The sequence below is a fragment of the Telmatherina bonti genome, assembly GCF_933228915.1.
Source record: "Telmatherina bonti genome assembly, chromosome: 9".
Lineage (NCBI taxonomy): Eukaryota > Metazoa > Chordata > Actinopteri > Atheriniformes > Telmatherinidae > Telmatherina > Telmatherina bonti.
The window spans coordinates 25,942,304-25,964,782 of record NC_136627.1 but is presented as its reverse complement, the minus strand read 5'-3'; the positions used below and the strand labels follow the sequence as shown (position 1 = coordinate 25,964,782).

Genomic DNA, 22,479 nt, shown 5'->3' with positions numbered 1-22,479 from the left:
CAATAGTTATTTCAAAACATAGTTGTGTTTATATTTCACAATGAAATCTTTCCCACTACACTACAAAGATTTTCATTGTGGGTCAAGATTGAGAATGTGACGGCCAATCAAAGCCCCATTCACTCCAAGATAGTCTAAGGGACTTAGTTGAATTGGTTGAGGATTTAAAAAAAATTCACAATTTTGTGTGGTTTAATTTGCTTTCATCGTGCACTTTTCTCAAGTGAACCAAACCGTGTGATGGAGTTACAACAAGTACTCACTCGAGGGAGGTTTCCCTCCGCTGATCAGGAAGAAAGAAGAGAAAAATACAGCTCAAAAACTGGCCATAGATGAAATCGGTTGATTCACAGTGAAGCAAATATAATGTATTTAGTCTTATGTTTTCACCTAGCTGTATTATAAATTTACATTGAAACTATCACTAAGGAAATTAGAGGCAAATTCAAGCGAATTTGCAAAACAAGCTATTACTGCAACTATAGAGGAGCCGTGCATTAAACAGTTTTAATGCACAATGTGGAGTCTAGAACACCACAATGCGCAGTTCCTCTGTAAATTGCAATATAACCATTTAATGCACAGATCTGAGTTATTTAACTTGCTTATTCCATGGTTCCACACAGTAAACATTTTATTTAAAAAAATATATATATTTTTCTAAAAACCTGCTAAATATGCTAAAGTATAGGAGCTATTGTATGTTGGCCTCAATGTACTTTTTTTGCCAAATTATTGCAGTCAAGCTACGGCACGTTCCTCTTATTAACATCAAATCCAGGTGATCTGAATCAATTGATTACCATGTTGCTATGGTGATGCCTGTGACAGAGTGATATTACAGTGATTTAACTTGCCTGTGTGTTTATAATAATATAATAATGAATTATCACTGACCATGGTATGAAAATATTTATAAACTGTGTTTTTGTGCTTTCTTTATCATGTTGTTTACACACGACAGGGTATATTAACATATTAAAACACAAGGTAAATATTTATTCACTACGACAAAATGATGCACTACAGCACAGATTACAGTTTATATGCTGAAATGAAATGTTGACTAACCAAAGTTAAAGAACTAAATAACAATGTGTTAAGTTATATCATGTTTATATTTCGGTCTCATCATGTGTTTCTTAGTATTGTGTTCTGGCCTAAATAAGATGATGTAACATTTTGGTAGAAAAATGCAGAACAGAAGTCCATAACTGGAGGCCAAGATAGCAAACGTTTCAACGGCATCAGTGAATTTCCCAGGAGAGCTGACATATGCTGGGACGAAGGCAATCCAGACCGAGCAGAAAATCAGCATGCTGAAGGTGATAAATTTAGCTTCATTAAAATTATCGGGCAACTTTCGAGCCAAAAATGCAAGTATAAAGCATAAGACAGCCATAAGTCCTATATACCCCAGTACAGCACAAAACGCTACAGCTGAGCCAAGGTTACACTGCAAGATGATTCTGTCCTTATACAGCAGCATATTCATGAAAGGGAAAGGGGGGCTTATTGCTAGCCAAAGTATGCAGATTGAAACTTGTATGAGGCTAAAAGCCATAACACTCAGTCTCTGCTGAACAGGCCCAAACCACTTTATCATTTTACTTCCTGGAAGTGTTGCCCTGAATGCGATTAAAACAACCATTGTTTTCCCCAGGACACAAGAGATGCAGAGGACAAACGTGATGCCGAATGCTGTGTGTCGCAGCATACAGGACCACTCAGTAGGGCGACCAATGAAGGTCAGAGAGCACAGGAAGCACAGAGTCAGGGAGAAGAGCAGCAGGAAGCTTAGCTCGGAATTGTTGGCTCGTACTAACGGGGTCTCCTTGTGGCAGTAGAAAATCACAGTTATGGTAATAGTCAGAAAAATTCCCAGCAAAGAAAATGATGCAATCAGTGTCCCCAAAATGTCATCATATGCCAGAAATTCTACTGGTTTTGGGATGCAGGCATCTCTCTGTTTGTTAGACCAGTACTTCAAAGGACACGGTATGCAGTGTATTGAATCTGCAAAATGAATTAAAACAGAGAAAAAGACAGGTAATTATAGAGTTAATAAAAGGTTTGGGGTCACATGAATTTTGATTTAATTGTGTTAACTCTTTACCAGTTGAATTACTGATTTCGCCTGCTGAACAGGGTATACAGTTGTAGCAGCAGACTGGCTTTCCTTTCTGGAGGACCTTACGAGTTCCTGGGAGACATATGTTGCTGCAGACTGACACAGGCATCTCACGCAGACAAAGATAATTAAGTGAAGGTAAAATAAGAGAGAAAAAAATAAATCAACGTTTAAAACAAACTGGAGCAATTTACACAACAATAATAACCTCAGTTTTACCTGATTCAAGCCATTTCCCCAGATCACTGGGTTGTTGTTCATAATAAACTCATGCTCCTCTGGAAACGATGCATCATATATGCCAACAGTTTCTCCTTCCATTAGTCCTTTGTTGGTAATTTGTAAATTTACGAGTTCATATCTTGCTGGTGAATCGCCATTAATGTCAAAATGAACTCTTTCTCCATTCACAGCGGTGAAATTGACAGCATTAAGATGCTTTAAAACCTATATAGGAAAAAAGTAATGAGTTTCTCCAAATGCAATCAATCTTTTACAATTAGCCATCATTTACTCACCTTCCATGGTTCGATGTGTTTGGGATCAGAACACGTCCCATTAAAAGGGAACCCTGGAGTGTGATCACATTTCATCAGTTGGTCAAGAGCATGAGCCACGGCGTAAACGGACTTGTAGACATTATATGTGAATCTGAGCTCCGCCACTTCAGTAAATTGTGAGTCAACATTTTGCAAGCTTTCAAAGCCGCTGCATGGCTGCTTGTGTGTGTCCACAGTGCCATTTAGAGAGCAGTCAAACACCTCTTCCCAGAAATCTCTGACAAACTGGCTGTCAGGGAACTGTGAGGGGTGAAGCTGCCTCAGATACTCCTCTAGCCCTGGGATCTTGACTTTGGCAACAGTGAAACCAAGAGCCCACCAAGATTCGGTGTGCCTCGCTGTCTGTCAATGAGGGATCTGTAATCCATGCATCACTACCAATCCACTGCAGTCCTGTAATGTTGTGTTTGTACAACTCAGAAGCCAGCAGTTTGATTTCTCTGTGGGACATGAAAGCCATAATCACTTTGGCAGTAGACTGCTTAATGCGCTCTGTTATTCTCTGTAAAACATGTGGAGGATCTGATGATGAAAATGCTTCCGAGTACTCAATGCACACTCCATATTCTTGCGAAGCTTGAATAAATGCTGCGATGCCGTTCAAACCATATTCATTATTCACAGCTACCGCTCCAACCCAAGTCCAACCAAAATGCTTGACCAGCTTTGCCAAAGCTCTGCTTTGATAGGAGTCACTGGGAATAGTTCTGAAAAAAGTAGGATACTCTCTTCTATTGCTGAGGCAGGCACAGGTGGCAAAGTGGCTGATCTGCAGGGAAAATTCAGTCGCAGAGACAATTATAACTTCTCTTGCACTTCATGATATTTAAGGCGGATGTAATGAATTTTGCATGAATGTTTTAAAGCACTTAACATCACAAAATAGATGTACGTCACACTAAGTTCATAGACATGACATGCTTGACTTACCACAGGTATCTGAAACCTTCCAACAACCTGTGCAAATGCAAGTGTTGGTCTTGATCCCGAATGCCCCACAATAGCTTGCACTGTTTCAGTTTTTGTGCAGTTGTCGTCACTGATTTCCGCCTTTACTCCACTCACAAGTGCGAGTGCGGCTCTCATTATGTCCATGGTTCCACAGTTATTATAGATTTTGTAGCCAAGTTTAACATCAACGAGAAGTTCGGAGTTTTTGTTGATTTCATTTATGGCAAAGATCATTGTTTGAGCAAATTTAAATTCTCTCATGTCGAAACTGAAATGCAAGATGCACTTATCTTTACAACATGACTGAAAGCCCAAAAAGAGAATTATCTGACAGATGTGCAATAAAGACATAAAAAAAGACTGACAGTACGTACTTGTTGCATTTTCGAAATTTTGGAATTGTCTGAAATGTGTCAGTGACATAATCCTGCCCTGTGCGAAAAGAAAAAATGCCTCCAATGAAAAGGTCGCCATCTTGAGCTAGTTCAGGTGGTTGTGTGAGGCTGATCAGTTGACACACAGACCTTACTTTCCCTGTTAGTAGAACAAAGAAGAACAATCCCAGTAATGGCATAATTCTGCCCTGCCCTAAAGTTCAGAACATTCATCTCATGGCAGAGCTTTATACACATTCAGCAGCAGGGGTGGGGTTGTCATGGTCTCCTGACTTAACCTCAGGAGACCACCCAAACAAGTTCTGCCAAACATGCTTTTGTCTGTGATTTTTTTTTTTTCTTTGATTCCAGTTTTTGTAGTTGTGTACAAAAGAAATATACAAGCACTTTGACCATTGTATGATTGTTATATATCTAATTATATTGATTGAAAACTAAAAAGTTTATATTTAATCCACAAGTTAAAATGTGGAATATTATAGATACATATAGGAAATACAGTTCTGTTAAGCAAAAGATGGGTTTCATTAATACATAATGGTGAGGCGTGTTTGTTCATCTTTTATTTTCAAGACCGGGTATGAGAAGAGGGATCCTGCTGTGTGTTAATTAATTATTTATTTTTTTATTTTGACAGATGGCACTTTATCTGCCTGCATACATGCTTTATGTAAACAGCTGGCTCTATCTACTTGCACTATGTCAAAGGCAGGGCTGTCCTCTGGAGAGTGAATGGGAGACATGCTCTTCTCCCACACCTTGTACAAAGAAAAAAAAAAAGTCACAAAATTCCAACGCTCAGACTAAGTAACATCATTTTGTCTGATGATGTGATAATCATTCATCCCATTCATTTAGTGACAGAGTAGTCACACCAAGTGCCACTTAATGGACCTCTCTGGTCGCACCATCATCTGTCTTTGAAAGCAATCTACTCCCTTCAAGAGCCTGGAGCACTGTGGAGAAGGGAAAGCCATCTGCTCTCTGATTGAACAATTTGATTTGTCTTCATCATGTCAGTTAAAAACAAGGGCAAAATTACAGCAACTTTAGAATTCTGCAAGTTTTTTGCTTTGTGTCCATGTGCAGATGTTTACAAAAGTAATGCAAACCCTCACATATTTACAAATGGGAATTTCTCGGGCAGATATTTTTTCAGGAAGACCAAACTGAGATTTGCCAGCATTCATTTACAGCTGCAAAACCTTTATGACTAGAAAATGAGTAATAAATACATGTATGACCTTGGTTATGTCTGTCCGAAAGGAGCAACTCAATGAGAGGCTGGTTAGGTGCAATGTGTCTTTCACTGTTAAGTGTTTTTTTTTGGCTTTGGGGGCAGCTATTGCTGATTTGTATTCATCACCAGAAAAAAAAACAACAACTCATGTTTAAGCGGGAAATTGTTAGGTATGCAGCCTGTCACTAAAATAGAGTTGAGTTTGAAGGCATCTAAAGTATTACATACTTTCTATGCTGTTATATTTCTCAGTCCTAGTCACATGACTACAGTCAGTGTTGTGCAAACAAATTAATCCACACAGAACAGTTGACAAAATGCAAACGCATAAAAATTGAGCCAAATAAGTAACCACCGGAGCACAAAAAACATTTTAATCCACTGTGTTGTTTATTCTCAAGTTGAAATGAAGCAGATTAACCCATCGTTTACTGATGACCAAAGACAAACTGTGATTTATTGAGTTAAATTTGTTTCAGTACATTCACACTGTATTTTATTTATTATAGCAGAAGCACTAAAAGAAAATTCATTCAAGTTAACTTAAAAACAATTCATGTCTGTTCATTTATACACAAATTCCTCCAAGTTCTAATTGAATTAATTTATGATGCAATTCAGTGCAGCTTAATCAACTCAGTTCATGTTAATCTCTAATGAAATTTCAAGATGAATTTAAAAACTTGTCAAGCAAAACAAACCAATTAATTTAATCCACAAATTGAGATCCTGAGAAAGCATGAAATGCTGAGCAACATATAGGGTGGGAGCAGCTGATGGGGCCCAGAGGACAGACAGACACATAGAACTCACTAAAACTTGCAAATAAAAAGCTTTTGTGACCACAACTTTCGACATTTGAAGAGTCATTTTGGGGCTCCCTTTCCCATAATATTCTTCTTTGTATTTTGATTTGGTTTGAGTAATATGACGTAACATTTTGGGATGAAGATGCAAATTAGCAGTCCAAAGCTGGAAGCAAGAATAGCAAATATTTCCACAGCAACACTGAACTTTCCAGGAGAGCTGACATATGCTGGGATGAAAGTGAGCCACACTGCACAGAATATCAACATACTAAAAGTGATGAATTTGGCTTCGTTGAAGTTATCAGGCAGTTTTCGAGCCAGAAATGCAAAAATAAAACACAACATTGCAAGTAATCCGATATACCCCAGTACAGACCAGAAACCTACAGCTGAGCCCAGAGCACATTCTAAGATGATTTTGTCCTTAAATTCCTTGAAATTCTTAAATGGAAAAGGAGGAGAAATGGTCAGCCAGAGGATACATATGATCACTTGTATAAGAGTGAAACCCAGAACACTAAGTCTCTGCTGTGTGGGTCCAAACCATTTCATGACATTTCTGCCAGGAAGTCTTGCTTTAAACGCCATTAAAACCACCATTGTTTTGCCAAGAACGCAAGAGATGCAGAGGACAAAGGTGATGCCAAAAGCTGTGTGGCGCAGTTTGCAGGACCACTCAGAGGGTTGGCCAATGAAGGTCAGAGAGCACAGAAAACACAGAGTCAAAGAGAAGAGCAGCAGAAAGCTCAACTCAGCGTTGTTTGCCCTGACGAGAGGAGTTTTCCTGTATTTGAAGAAAATCACTGCAACAATAGTAGTGATGCAGGTTCCAAATAAAGAGGCAGCAGTGAGCAGTGCTCCCATTATTTCTTCATATGATAGAAACACAGCCTCCTTCTGTATGCAGGCATCTCTCCTGTCATTTGACCAGGATTCAGAGGGGCATCTCACACAGGTGGTCGAATCTGCAGGACAATAATGACAGGACATATTGTACTTGCAGTTTAGATAATTTTCTTTCTTTCTTTTTTTGTGACACCCCAAAAAGTAACAAAGTTTTGAGATTATAATGAGTTGACTAATAAAAGCATGGCTTGACCAGAGCTGAGGAGATTACAGTTTTGAGCCTCTTGCATACTCTGCAGTAAGCAATACCTTGGTAAGGGGGGTGTACAACAAAGCATGATTCTGTCTTACTGTGGTTAAGAAGGGGTTTAATGGTCTTTCATACTACAATGGTGATTAACTTCTTACCTGGGTAAATCACCAAGGTAAATAACACTGAATGGCTATCCAGTTCTTGATAGCCATTCAAGAGCTTATGATCTTGATAAGAGAGTATAAAGTACCACTTCCTCACCAATGGGTCTCTTGGAAAATGGCCTGCCCATGTTGGTGGTTTGTGGATTGTGAAGAATGTTTATGTGCTTGTTCTTGACTTGTACCCAAGTCTGTTTAGCTCTGCTAGGGTTGTATCTGATATAGGTTCTCTTGTGACTTTATTTTGCTAATCTGAGAAGTATTTGGACCCTTTAACTTTATTAAAGGGGATCTATTATGCTATTTCTAGTTTTCTGAGCTTTTTACAGTGTTATCTTGTTGAATACTCATCAGACATATGTGCAGCGCTGTTTTTGTTTTATCACCCAAACACATGCATGAGTTTTCCAGCATTCTCTACATTTGGTTTCCATGTTAACAGAAACATTTGGAAACAATTTTGTTTTTTTGTTTTTTTGACTTAAAAAAAATGGAGTGATGTCCCGATGGAGGGACTCAATGATTGTTCATCTTCTCTTGGTTGTGCACGTACATGAGAAGAAAGCCACATCCACCTTCACTGCTCAGCACTCCAAGCAGTTGACCAATTAGACACAGCCTGCGGGCAGGACAGAGGGCGGAGCTTTTTCTGCATGTTCGCTTGTGCCTGGCAAAGCCTGATCTCAGAGGATCAATACAAAATTAATAGAGATGTTTGTGAAAAATGCTTGATTATTTCTTGAGCTTCTGGACTTACATATTAAAAGAAATTACACTGAAATGTGCATAATACAGCCACTTTAATGCTTGGTGAGGAATGGGTTTGTTAACTTAAATTCTCTTTAATTTTGGTAAAACAAATGAAAAATCATGCATTGAATAATACTGAACCTGTAATGTTGCTCATTTCTCCCTCTGCACAACGCATACAGTCATAGCAGCAGACAGGCTTTCCTTTCTGAAGCACTTTACGTGTTCCTGGGAGACACTTCTCACTGCAAACTGAGACAGGCACCTGTATGAACAAATCAATATGAGAAGAAAGAAAAGGATTTATCATGGTTTGTTTCAGGACTTTTCAATAGTTATGTTTAAAACATATAATGAAGCAATGTTGTATAAATAAATAAAAAAACAGTAAAAGAAGCTGACCTGCAGTGAGTTCTGTGTCCAAATTAAATATTTATTTGGATTCAGATTCAGTTGTTGGTCTGAAGGTAAAGATGTATCATAAAGACCAACTGTGACAAAATCCACAATGCCGTTTTCTCTTGGCTGCCAGTTTATAATTTCATACTTTGCTGCTGGATCTCCTTTTTCGTTAAAGTAAACTTCATCTCCTTCCTTTGTTCTGAAGTGAATCTTCTGAATGTGCTGTAAAATCTAAGACAGCAGATATTCATATGGTTAAAGACACATTTCACACTAAATTAGCTCATGAACAGCTATGTTTGTGTTCAGCTCACCGTGAACGGATCTAGTTGCACGTTGTTGTCACATGTTTCGTTACAGCGCAGAACAGCATGAAGAGCATGAGCCACTGCATACACTCCTTTGTACACGTTATTAAAGATGGGCATGAGTGACATGTCAGTGAAGCTGTTTTTCACTTCATGCACATCTTCATGTCCAGTGCAGACTTTCAGGGTCTCTGCTGACTTTGACTGCTTGAACTTACAGCTAAATAATTCCTCCCAGAACTCTGTGAACAAGTCAGTATTGGATGAATTGAGCGGTTTCACATCAAACATGAACTCTCTCAGTCCACTGACGTGTGCTTTCGGGATGGAAAGGCCAATAGCTCCATCCAGGATATTATTTGTGTCTGTTGCTGCAGTTTGAGAATCAAAAATCCAGCCTTCACTGCCAACCCACTGGTACCCAGACAGGTTGTGGTTGGAAAACTCATGAAGAAGCACATCCATATCCATATGGGAGAGAAAAGCAACAATGACTTTTGAAGTGGAAGCCTTGATAATGTCAATTATCTTCTGTATTTTTTCGATCGGGTCTGTTCTGAAGAAAGCAACAGAATATTCCAGACAGATGCCCAGCTGCTGGGCAGCTTCTGTGAACGTAGCCATACCATTATTACCATAATCATCATTGGTTCTAACAGCTCCAACCCAAGTCCAACCAAAGTGCTTGACTAGCTTAGCCAGGCCTCTGCTCTGGTAGTAATCACTGGGTATTGTTCTAAGGAAGGATGGGTACTTGGTCTTATCGCTGAGACAAGCACATGTGGAGAAGTGGCTGATCTAAAAGAAAACACATAAATAAATCCAGATACATCTCACTTTCTGAAATGTAAGCATTATATGCTAACACTTTGTTTTTGTTTTCTTTTCCTTTTTCTTTTTCTGTTTTGTTTTTCTTTTTCCCCAGCAAAGACATAAACAGTTTTAATAACCCTCCTCACCTGTGGTATATGAAATGGACCGATGACAGTTGCTATCGCTGCACTGGGAGAAGACGAAGTTTCTCCCATTATGGCTTGCACTTGTGCTGGTTTTGTACAAGCATTTGAAGGTGAAGCCATTATTTCATTACCATTAAGCAAAAGCAAGACAACTCTTACACTTCTGGCAATGGAACCACAAGCATCATAAATTTTAAAGCCCAGAGAAATGCCCGGCAGCAGGTCGGTGCTGTTGTTAATCTCCTCAATAGCAAAAAGCATTGCCTGAGCAAACTGGAAGCCTCTGAAATTTAAACTACATGCAGACAGGTTGAAATATAATATTACAAGCAATAATTAGCTGAAATTAACAGAATAAAAATCCAATAAAGAGATAAGATTAATCTTTTGTGTATTCTTAATATTGTTTTTTACCTTGTGCATTGCAGAGGCACGGGCTTTACTGTATAATCATCCTGCCTGATCTTCCAGCTGCTGTGGAAAGAGAATATTCCTCCTAACATAATATCACCATCCTTAAATAACTGAGGGCTCTCATGATCTCCTCTTTGTCTGCACTTCTCAGCCTGAGGGACACATACTACCAACAACATTTGCAAAAGTGCACAAGTCTGCTGCAGCCATCTTTGTCTTGTCATCATGCAGCGTGAAAGAGCCAAAGAATAAAACTGTCATTTGCATTTATATCAGCATATAACAGAGGAAGAACGATATCTCTGTGGATTTAAAAGGTGGGGCAAGAACAGGGAGGCGTTCAGACACTGAAAGAGCAAATGTAGAACCAGATTTTTTTTTTAGTATTTTTTTAAGTGTGATATATGACACAAATATTTAGTAGTTTATGATTTTTATTTTACATATGAATAAATACTTGCAAATTAAAGGGGATGAATTGTAAACAACAAAGCAGTCAAAACGTTGCTGCAAAACAACCATTAAATGCAGAATAACTAAACCCCCATTGCTTGGGGAAGTCATCCTTGAATTATCCAACCATTCATTTGTGTGTTCAATTTCAACCAATTTGATCAATCCAGTACAGTACTAGAGGGTGTTTCTGAAATGCAGACAGCATGTTTTCTTTTTTGTACATAGTTTGATGTTTTACTGGAAAATCCAGCATTCAGACCAGTGATTGGTGCTGTAAAGGTACAAAGCCATAAATCACAGCTGTAGACCCACCACCTGATGGAGCCTGATGTTGATGTAAAACCTTCTGCCATGACCATCAGGATGACCGGACTGTGTGACCTGCCATGGCCACACAGTCCGGATCATAAAGTTTATTTGCAAGATATTAATTTTACACTGAGGACAAACTTTTATATTGTTGCTTTTAGACCTTTATGGTTCATATGACACAAAGGATCTTGTCATACTAGGCCTGTGACTGGAGCATTAGAATGAAATTAAAATAAATTTAATGAGATTGAAATACTTGATAAATTGTGTGAACATTAAAATAACTCCGTTGGATTGGTTGTTTTATATTTACCAGATTTAAGATTTACAGACAGGCTGGATGGTTTCTTCATATTAATATACCCTCATATTTGGTCGCCAAAAGACCAATTTTTCTACTTTCTAAATGCTTCTATTAGATTCTGTTCTAAAATAAACAAATATTGGATCCTGCAGACAATTTTAAAATGTGTCTTAAAAAAGAAAGCCAATATTCTGTAAAATCCTTGTTGGACAGAGTTCATGACAGAACATTATGGATAGCACTAAATTTTCTAAGTCTGGATGAGTAAAACAGGAAAATTGTACTTTTGGAACCCTCTTGACCTTTGGTCTTCCTTCAGTAGTGATGTCAACCTGTTTGAAAGTTTTGACACACCATTTGCAATGAATGAATGAATTGATGAATGAATGAATGAATGAATCACAGTTGATCTTACCATCACCCACTAACTGCAAAGTTTGGTTTAGCGTCTCCTTGTTTTCATGGCATCAAAATCATGCTTATATTTCTATATTTGGGTTTTTTTTTTGTTGATGTCCTTCTGAGGAGTTTTACTGTTTTTTGATTTGTTTTTTTTCCACAAAAAATGCATTAATACCCTCCGTTCATGTGTTTTTCTGCAATGCTGCAAGACTGGTATCTTAAAACATATTGTAGTTCATTTATACTTGACAGAGATTTAAAAAAAAACAACTGTTAAAGTTCAGAGATTTTTTATTTTGCTTCATTGATATAGTTTCTGATACATCTACTGACTGGGACTTCACAAAAGGAACACACAGCTGAATGCATTTAAAAGAGTTATAATTGGCTGATTTTGTGAGACGAGACAAAATGAGGGTCGGATCAGGAATAAGATTTAAGTATACCAGTTAGGAAGTTAACTGGTAACCACAATAACACTGTTACTTAAACCGTTTGAGCTTTCTTGTATTTGTACCCTTAAACCAGATGTGCATTGCATCTTGTCAGTCCACAAATGTGATTGATAATGTGAAGGAATTTGAATTTTTTTAGTGCACCAGATTTATTAATCCTTTCCATTCTCATTATTACCTCCTCAAATGTTAGATTGGATGAAATTCTTAGTCAGGCTGAATCAAAGCTGAGCAAGCAACATTGTTGGTGAGAAAGAACAAATTATAAGGGAATCTTTAAAAAAAAACAGATGATGGGTCTGTAATATATTAACAACCAGCAGTATATAACATGCCACCATGCTATCTATGGTCCACAAAAAGACGAACATACACTAAGAAGTGTGTGTGTGTGTGTGTGTGTGTGTGTGTGTGTGTGTGTGTGTGTGTGTGTGTTTGACATAACAGTGATTTATGTTTTGACAATTATTTTGGGGCTCCCTTTCCCATAATATTCTTCTTTGTATTTTGATTTGGTTTGAGTAATATGACGTAACATTTTGGGATGAAGATGCAAATTAGCAGTCCAAAGCTGGAAGCAAGAATAGCAAATATTTCCACAGCAACACTGAACTTTCCAGGAGAGCTGACATATGCTGGGATGAAAGTGAGCCACACTGCACAGAATATCAACATACTAAAAGTGATGAATTTGGCTTCGTTGAAGTTATCAGGCAGTTTTCGAGCCAGAAATGCAAAAATAAAACACAACATTGCAAGTAATCCGATATACCCCAGTACAGACCAGAAACCTACAGCTGAGCCCAGAGCACATTCTAAGATGATTTTGTCCTTAAATTCCTTGAAATTCTTAAATGGAAAAGGAGGAGAAATGGTCAGCCAGAGGATACATATGATCACTTGTATAAGAGTGAAACCCAGAACACTAAGTCTCTGCTGTGTGGGGCCAAACCATTTCATGACATTTCTGCCAGGAAGTCTTGCTTTAAACGCCATTAAAACCACTATTGTTTTGCCAAGAACGCAAGAGATGCAGAGGACAAAGGTGATGCCAAAAGCTGTGTGGCGCAGTTTGCAGGACCACTCAGAGGGTTGGCCAATGAAGGTCAGAGAGCACAGAAAACACAGAGTCAAAGAGAAGAGCAGCAGAAAGCTCAACTCAGCGTTGTTTGCCCTGACGAGAGGAGTTTTCCTGTATTTGAAGAAAATCACTGCAACAATAGTAGTGATGCAGGTTCCAAATAAAGAGGCAGCAGTGAGCAGTGCTCCCATTATTTCTTCATATGATAGAAACACAGCCTCCTTCTGTATGCAGGCATCTCTCCTGTCATTTGACCAGGATTCAGAGGGGCATCTCACACAGGTGGTCGAATCTGCAGGATAATATTGAAGCAGATGTTTTAATTACTGATAAAATACTTTGTGTTCATGGTGAGTAAAGTTGAAGAACTAATACTTCCCCAACACGGTTATCTAGTCCATCTCTGATTATATAAAATATTTTAATTTTTAAAAAAAAATATTTTCATTTTCAAAATTGTGTTAATATGTAACATTTTTTACCTAATGCTGATAGAAATTAGGCTTTAAGAACATTCAGCAGCAGGTTTAAGCAGCATATCATCTACATTTGAATGAAACCACAATTAAAATTTTGCATTAAAAATGACTAAACCTGTAATGTTGCTCATTTCTCCCTCTGCACATCGTATACAGTCATAGCAGCAGACAGGCTTTCCTTTCTGAAGCACCTTACGTGTTCCTGGGAGACACTTCTCACTGCAAACTGAGACAGGCACCTGTATGAACAAATCAATATGAGAAGAAAGAAAAAGGATTTATCATGGTTTGTTTCAGGACTTTTCAATAGTTATGCTTAAAACATATAATGAAGCAATGTTGTATAAATAAAAAAAAAAAAAACAGTAAAAGAAGCTGACCTGCAGTGAGTTCTGTGTCCAAATTAAAGATTTATTTAGATTCAGATTCAGTTGTTGGTCTGAAGGTAAAGATGTATCATAAAGACCAACTGTGACAAAATCCACAATGCCGTTTTCTCTTGGCTGCCAGTTTATAATTTCATACTTTGCTGCTGGATCTCCTTTCTCGTTAAAGTAAACTTCATCTCCTTCCTTTGTTCTGAAGTGAATCTTCTGAATGTGCTGTAAAATCTAAGACAGCAGGAATTCATGTGGTTAAAGACACATTTCACACTAAATTAGCTCATGAACAGCTATGTTTGTGTTCAGCTCACCGTGAATGGATCTAGCTGCACGTTGTTGTCACACGTTTCGTTACAGCGCAGAACAGCATGAAGAGCATGAGCCACTGCATACACTCCTTTGTACACGTTATTAAAGATGGGCATGAGTGACATGTCAGTGAAGCTGTTTTTCACTTCATGCACATCTTCATGTCCAGTGCAGACTTTCAGGGTCTCTGCTGACTTTGACTGCTTGAACTTACAGCTAAATAATTCCTCCCAGAACTCTGTGAACAAGTCAGTATTGGATGAATTGAGCGGTTTCACATCAAACATGAATTCTCTCAGTCCACTGACGTGTGCTTTCGGGATGGAAAGGCCAATAGCTCCATCCAGGACGTGATTCTTATCCATGGCTGCAATTTGAGAATCAAAGATCCAGGATTCACTGCCAACCCACTGGTACCCAGACAGGTTGTGGTTGGACAACTCATGAATAAGCACATCCATGTCTTTATGGGAGAGAAAAGCAACAATGACTTTTGAAGTGGAAGACTTAATAACATTTATAATCTTTAATATTTTTTCTATTGGGTCTGTTCTGAAGAAAGCAACAGAATATTCCAGACAGATGCCCAGCTGCTGGGCAGCTTCTGTGAACGTAGCCATACCATTATTACCATAATCATCATTGGTTCGAACAGCTCCAACCCAAGTCCAACCAAAGTGCTTGACTAACTGGGCCAGGCCTCTGCTCTGGTAGTAATCACTGGGTATTGTTCTAAGGAAAGATGGGTACTTGGTCTTATCGCTGAGACAAGCACATGTGGAGAAGTGGCTGATCTAAAAGAAACAGGAAATCAGAAAAACTGAAATAATGAAACAATGACAGAAAACAAACATGTGAAAATAACATATTCACCAAATCAAATTGGTTCTATCTGGAAATGAGTAATGAGTATCTTTTTTTTCAAAAATATGTTATAAACCTTTGAAATCCTACTCACCATTGGGATATGAAATGGTCCTATTAAAGTAGCTGTTGCTGTGCTGGGAGAAGAGGAGGTTTCTCCCATTATGGCCTGCACTTGTGCAGCTCCGGTACACGGCTCTTCAGAAGCTGAAGAAATCATGTCATTGCCATTGGTCAAGGCAAGTGCAACCTTTAAACTTCTAACAATTGAACTGCAAGTATCATATATATTATAGCCGAGAGAGATACCGGGCAGCAGGTCTGAGCTGTTATTTATCTCCTCAATGGCAAAGAGCATTGCTTGAGCAAACTGGAACTCTCTGAAATTCAAACTGTAGATTCAGTCATAAATAGTTTGTTTGAAAAACAGTTTCCTCTTATGAATAAAATCAAAAGCACAATGAATAAAACTGTTGTTTTTTTCACAGTATTATAATTACTGTAAATAGTGATAAAATGAATATTTAGTTAATTTACCTGATGCATTGCAGTGGCAGGGGTTTTTGTTTGTAGGTGTTCTGCCTGTTCCTCCAGTTGCTGTGAAATGAAAAGATTCCCCCCAATATAATGTCGCCATGCTTAAAAAGCTCAGGACTCTCAGGATCGCCAATCTGTATGCACAATTGCTCTTTAGTCTGAGAGACAGACACAAACAACAGTAGTTGTAAGACTGCGCAAGCCTGCTCTGGCCATCTCATTTTGGCTGTCATGCTGTGTGGGCACACCAAGATCACTGAGTGGCACCTCATGGAGCCAAATGGAGATTAAAGACTTGCACTGATATTTATGTGGTTTGGACAGACAAAAAAAAAAAAAAAAAAGATGTTTTGAAAAAAAGAGCAGTGATTATTCATCTCCATGGACCTACAAGGAGGGGCAAGTAAAAGGAGATGCCCAAGCAACAAAAGAAAAAAAGTGATTGCAAATACCCTGTTTTAAGAAAAGAAGAAGTATAAAAAGAATAAGAACTGCCCTCAACATCATCATCATCATCAAGATAATACAATAAAAAGTTAATTATCTCATCAATATTCATGCCAGTGTTCATAATGTTCAATGAAATTGGGACTCTAATGAAATAGATTGATAGACAATCTATCTATCTATCTATCTATCTATCTATCTATCTATCTATCTATCTATCTATCTATCTATCTATCTATCTATCTATCTATCTATCTATCTATCTATCTTCCAATATTCCATCATTATGGTTTCAATACATTTTCATTTACTGCCATTTATAGTGGAGTACTGTCTAAAGTCTCTGTGAGATGGGCCTAAAATTCATCTGTGATTTAAGCAACACTAAACATGTTTTAACTTTTTTAACACTGTGCATCTGAACCTTTTTGAATATTATTATATACCCCCTTGTAGCACGGAGTAGAGAGAGAGAAAGAAAGAGAGAGGGCTCAGACAAGTGACAGGATGCAAGTCAAATTTCAAGTTTGCTTTTATTATGGGGTGCCAAAGTGTGAAAATGCCCCAAAGGTCAGGAGAAGAGCAGTAAGATTGAACAATAAAGTGATGAAGCAGCTAAACACAAAACCTTTATTAGACGTAAGATCATAATCAAGGCCCACAACAAATAAAATGGTCACTTTAAACATGGCAATTATACAGTTTAGAAGGTTTTTAATCAAATGCAGTTATACAACATAGAGTGCTGCTTTCCAAAACTACATTAACATTCAAATGCCATGAAAAGAATTTTTATTTATCTTTAAAAATTCATCATGGTACAGAGATTTAAAAAATTTCCTTGATAAAAACTCTAAATTAGATGATGTATAGACATGTTTTGTTTTTTTTTTAAGTCTCAATTAAATCACTGTAAAATGAAATAGTTCACAGAATCTCAGTGCTGCAAAAAGTGATCAAATTTACAATCACGCAAGCAGCGATTAATGACTGAAAATGAACTAAAAGAGACAGTCTGGTTAATTGAGTTTAATTAAGTGTGAACATACTCCAACATTTAGCTGAAAATGCTTTTAATGGGGATAATTACAGATACAACAAACCCCAATCCAATCCTAGTCAATACAGTCCAGCTGAGTAGTACCTTGCATTCATTGTACAATCTAAGTCAGTACTTCATCCTAATGCTCTGAGAGACAAGAGGCAACCCAGAGAACACCAACAGCACTAGGCTGACTATCTACTTATGCTGTTTTGTCGAGGACAGAGACACATAGCGAAGCTAAACACAAACACAGCCCGCTCAAAAAGTTAAGAAAATAAAAGATAAAATATCTCTTATTTGGGTGTTTGCTTTTCTTCATTGCTTTCCCTTTTAAGAACTATTTTGGGGCTCCTTTTCCCATAATATTCTTCTTTGTATTTTGATTTGGTTTGAGTAATATGACGTAACATTTTGGGATGAAGATGCAAATTAGCAGTCCAAAGCTGGAAGCAAGAATAGCAAATATTTCCACAGCAACACTGAACTTTCCAGGAGAGCTGACATATGCTGGGATGAAAGTGAGCCACACTGCACAGAATATCAACATACTAAAAGTGATGAATTTGGCTTCGTTGAAGTTATCAGGCAGTTTTCGAGCCAGAAATGCAAAAATAAAACACAACATTGCAAGTAATCCGATATACCCCAGTACAGACCAGAAACCTACAGCTGAGCCCAGAGCACATTCTAAGATGATTTTGTCCTTAAATTCCTTGAAATTCTTAAATGGAAAAGGAGGAGAAATGGTCAGCCAGAGGATACATATGATCACTTGTATAAGAGTGAAACCCAGAACACTAAGTCTCTGCTGTGTGGGTCCAAACCATTTCATGACATTTCTGCCAGGAAGTCTTGCTTTAAACGCCATTAAAACCACCATTGTTTTGCCAAGAACGCAAGAGATGCAGAGGACAAAGGTGATGCCAAAAGCTGTGTGGCGCAGTTTGCAGGACCACTCAGAGGGTTGGCCAATGAAGGTCAGAGAGCACAGAAAACACAGAGTCAAAGAGAAGAGCAGCAGAAAGCTCAACTCAGCGTTGTTTGCCCTGACGAGAGGAGTTTTCCTGTATTTGAAGAAAATCACTGCAACAATAGTAGTGATGCAGGTTCCAAATAAAGAGGCAGCAGTGAGCAGTGCTCCCATTATTTCTTCATATGATAGAAACACAGCCTCCTTCTGTATGCAGGCATCTCTCCTGTCATTTGACCAGGATTCAGAGGGGCATCTCACACAGGTGGTCGAATCTGCAGGATAATATTGAAGCAGATGTTTTAATTACTGATAAAATACTTTGTGTTCATGGTGAGTAAAGTTGAAGAACTAATACTTCCCCAACACGGTTATCTAGTCCATCTCTGATTATATAAAATATTTTAATTTTTTAAAAAAAATATTTTCATTTTCAAAATTGTGTTAATATGTAACATTTTTTACCTAATGCTGATAGAAATTAGGCTTTAAGAACATTCAGCAGCAGGTTTAAGCAGCATATCATCTACATTTGAATGAAACCACAATTAAAATTTTGCATTAAAAATGACTAAACCTGTAATGTTGCTCATTTCTCCCTCTGCACATCGTATACAGTCATAGCAGCAGACAGGCTTTCCTTTCTGAAGCACCTTACGTGTTCCTGGGAGACACTTCTCACTGCAAACTGAGACAGGCACCTGTATGAACAAATCAATATGAGAAGAAAGAAAAAGGATTTATCATGGTTTGTTTCAGGACTTTTCAATAGTTATGCTTAAAACATATAATGAAGCAATGTTGTATAAATAAAAAAAAACAGTAAAAGAAGCTGACCTGCAGTGAGTTCTGTGTCCAAATTAAAGATTTATTTAGATTCAGATTCAGTTGTTGGTCTGAAGGTAAAGATGTATCATAAAGACCAACTGTGACAAAATCCACAATGCCGTTTTCTCTTGGCTGCCAGTTTATAATTTCATACTTTGCTGCTGGATCTCCTTTCTCGTTAAAGTAAACTTCATCTCCTTCCTTTGTTCTGAAGTGAATCTTCTGAATGTGCTGTAAAATCTAAGACAGCAGGAATTCATGTGGTTAAAGACACATTTCACACTAAATTAGCTCATGAACAGCTATGTTTGTGTTCAGCTCACCGTGAATGGATCTAGCTGCACGTTGTTGTCACACGTTTCGTTACAGCGCAGAACAGCATGAAGAGCATGAGCCACTGCATACACTCCTTTGTACACGTTATTAAAGATGGGCATGAGTGACATGTCAGTGAAGCTGTTTTTCACTTCATGCACATCTTCATGTCCAGTGCAGACTTTCAGGGTCTCTGCTGACTTTGACTGCTTGAACTTACAGCTAAATAATTCCTCCCAGAACTCTGTGAACAAGTCAGTATTGGATGAATTGAGCGGTTTCACATCAAACATGAACTCTCTCAGTCCACTGACGTGTGCTTTCGGGATGGAAAGGCCAATAGCTCCATCCAGGACGTGATTCTTATCCATGGCTGCAATTTGAGAATCAAAGATCCAGGATTCACTGCCAACCCACTGGTACCCAGACAGGTTGTGGTTGGACAACTCATGAATAAGCACATCCATGTCTTTATGGGAGAGAAAAGCAACAATGACTTTTGAAGTGGAAGACTTAATAACATTTATAATCTTTAATATTTTTTCTATTGGGTCTGTTCTGAAGAAAGCAACAGAATATTCCAGACAGATGCCCAGCTGCTGGGCAGCTTCTGTGAACGTAGCCATACCATTATTACCATAATCATCATTGGTTCGAACAGCTCCAACCCAAGTCCAACCAAAGTGCTTGACTAACTGGGCCAGGCCTCTGCTCTGGTAGTAATCACTGGGTATTGTTCTAAGGAAAGATGGGTACTTGGTCTTATCGCTGAGACAAGCACATGTGGAGAAGTGGCTGATCTAAAAGAAACAGGAAATCAGAAAAACTGAAATAATGAAACAATGACAGAAAACAAACATGTGAAAATAACATATTCACCAAATCAAATTGGTTCTATCTGGAAATGAGTAATGAGTATCTTTTTTTTCAAAAATATGTTATAAACCTTTGAAATCCTACTCACCATTGGGATATGAAATGGTCCTATTAAAGTAGCTGTTGCTGTGCTGGGAGAAGAGGAGGTTTCTCCCATTATGGCCTGCACTTGTGCAGCTCCGGTACACGGCTCTTCAGAAGCTGAAGAAATCATGTCATTGCCATTGGTCAAGGCAAGTGCAACCTTTAAACTTCTAACAATTGAACTGCAAGTATCATATATATTATAGCCGAGAGAGATACCGGGCAGCAGGTCTGAGCTGTTATTTATCTCCTCAATGGCAAAGAGCATTGCTTGAGCAAACTGGAACTCTCTGAAATTCAAACTGTAGATTCAGTCATAAATAGTTTGTTTGAAAAACAGTTTCCTCTTATGAATAAAATCAAAAGCACAATGAATAAAACTGTTGTTTTTTTCACAGTATTATAATTACTGTAAATAGTGATAAAATGAATATTTAGTTAATTTACCTGATGCATTGCAGTGGCAGGGGTTTTTGTTTGTAGGTGTTCTGCCTGTTCCTCCAGTTGCTGTGAAATGAAAAGATTCCCCCCAATATAATGTCGCCATGCTTAAAAAGCTCAGGACTCTCAGGATCGCCAATCTGTATGCACAATTGCTCTTTAGTCTGAGAGACAGACACAAACAACAGTAGTTGTAAGACTGCGCAAGCCTGCTCTGGCCATCTCATTTTGGCTGTCATGCTGTGTGGGCACACCAAGATCACTGAGTGGCACCTCATGGAGCCAAATGGAGATTAAAGACTTGCACTGATATTTATGTGGTTTGGACAGACAAAAAAAAAAAAAAAAGATGTTTTGAAAAAAAGAGCAGTGATTATTCATCTCCATGGACCTACAAGGAGGGGCAAGTAAAAGGAGATGCCCAAGCAACAAAAGAAAAAAAGTGATTGCAAATACCCTGTTTTAAGAAAAGAAGAAGTATAAAAAGAATAAGAACTGCCCTCAACATCATCATCATCATCAAGATAATACAATAAAAAGTTAATTATCTCATCAATATTCATGCCAGTGTTCATAATGTTCAATGAAATTGGGACTCTAATGAAATAGATTGATAGACAATCTATCTATCTATCTATCTATCTATCTATCTATCTATCTATCTATCTATCTATCTATCTATCTATCTATCTATCTATCTATCTTCCAATATTCCATCATTATGGTTTCAATACATTTTCATTTACTGCCATTTATAGTGGAGTACTGTCTAAAGTCTCTGTGAGATGGGCCTAAAATTCATCTGTGATTTAAGCAACACTAAACATGTTTTAACTTTTTTAACACTGTGCATCTGAACCTTTTTGAATATTATTATATACCCCCTTGTAGCACGGAGTAGAGAGAGAGAAAGAAAGAGAGAGGGCTCAGACAAGTGACAGGATGCAAGTCAAATTTCAAGTTTGCTTTTATTATGGGGTGCCAAAGTGTGAAAATGCCCCAAAGGTCAGGAGAAGAGCAGTAAGATTGAACAATAAAGTGATGAAGCAGCTAAACACAAAACCTTTATTAGACGTAAGATCATAATCAAGGCCCACAACAAATAAAATGGTCACTTTAAACATGGCAATTATACAGTTTAGAAGGTTTTTAATCAAATGCAGTTATACAACATAGAGTGCTGCTTTCCAAAACTACATTAACATTCAAATGCCATGAAAAGAATTTTTATTTATCTTTAAAAATTCATCATGGTACAGAGATTTAAAAAATTTCCTTGATAAAAACTCTAAATTAGATGATGTATAGACATTTTTTTTTTTTTTTTAAGTCTCAATTAAATCACTGTAAAATGAAATAGTTCACAGAATCTCAGTGCTGCAAAAAGTGATCAAATTTACAATCACGCAAGCAGCGATTAATGACTGAAAATGAACTAAAAGAGACAGTCTGGTTAATTGAGTTTAATTAAGTGTGAACATACTCCAACATTTAGCTGAAAATGCTTTTAATGGGGATAATTACAGATACAACAAACCCCAATCCAATCCTAGTCAATACAGTCCAGCTGAGTAGTACCTTGCATTCATTGTACAATCTAAGTCAGTACTTCATCCTAATGCTCTGAGAGACAAGAGGCAACCCAGAGAACACCAACAGCACTAGGCTGACTATCTACTTATGCTGTTTTGTCGAGGACAGAGACACATAGC

The 22,479-nt window shown here is 37.8% G+C and overlaps 4 protein-coding genes across 4 annotated transcripts; all 4 read right to left on the bottom strand.

Moving 5' to 3' along the window:
* Positions 1-1,099: 1,099 nt before the first annotated feature.
* LOC306760194 (extracellular calcium-sensing receptor-like) lies at positions 1,100-5,014 on the bottom strand (the record flags this gene model as incomplete). The annotated part of the gene is given in 9 exon segments (XM_079245987.1): positions 1,100-2,016; positions 2,117-2,240; positions 2,351-2,578; positions 2,650-3,004; positions 3,006-3,460; positions 3,622-3,910; positions 4,017-4,145; positions 4,734-4,795; positions 4,913-5,014. Coding segments are annotated over 9 exon segments (2,661 nt in total).
* A 1,129-nt stretch (positions 5,015-6,143) lies between these two features.
* On the bottom strand, positions 6,144-10,304 carry LOC306760615 (extracellular calcium-sensing receptor-like; the record flags this gene model as incomplete). Its single annotated transcript, XM_079246555.1, has 6 exons — positions 10,180-10,304; positions 9,766-10,060; positions 8,813-9,604; positions 8,499-8,729; positions 8,238-8,361; positions 6,144-7,051 (listed from the first exon to the last, which is right to left on the bottom strand). Exons 1-6 carry the CDS (start codon positions 10,266-10,268, stop codon positions 6,144-6,146), a joined length of 2,439 nt encoding a protein of 812 aa, XP_079102681.1. The 5' UTR covers positions 10,269-10,304.
* A 2,269-nt stretch (positions 10,305-12,573) lies between these two features.
* Positions 12,574-16,033, bottom strand: LOC306760193 (extracellular calcium-sensing receptor-like; the record flags this gene model as incomplete). The annotated part of the gene is made up of 6 exons (XM_079245986.1): positions 12,574-13,481; positions 13,784-13,907; positions 14,049-14,279; positions 14,363-15,154; positions 15,319-15,616; positions 15,762-16,033. The coding sequence occupies 6 exons, from the start codon at positions 16,031-16,033 to the stop codon at positions 12,574-12,576; spliced, it is 2,625 nt and encodes an 874-aa protein (XP_079102112.1).
* A 1,557-nt stretch (positions 16,034-17,590) lies between these two features.
* LOC306760192 (extracellular calcium-sensing receptor-like) lies at positions 17,591-20,994 on the bottom strand (the record flags this gene model as incomplete). Its single annotated transcript, XM_079245985.1, has 6 exons — positions 17,591-18,498; positions 18,801-18,924; positions 19,061-19,291; positions 19,375-20,166; positions 20,331-20,628; positions 20,774-20,994. The coding sequence occupies 6 exons, from the start codon at positions 20,992-20,994 to the stop codon at positions 17,591-17,593; spliced, it is 2,574 nt and encodes an 857-aa protein (XP_079102111.1).
* Between the last annotated feature and the right edge of the window lie 1,485 nt (positions 20,995-22,479).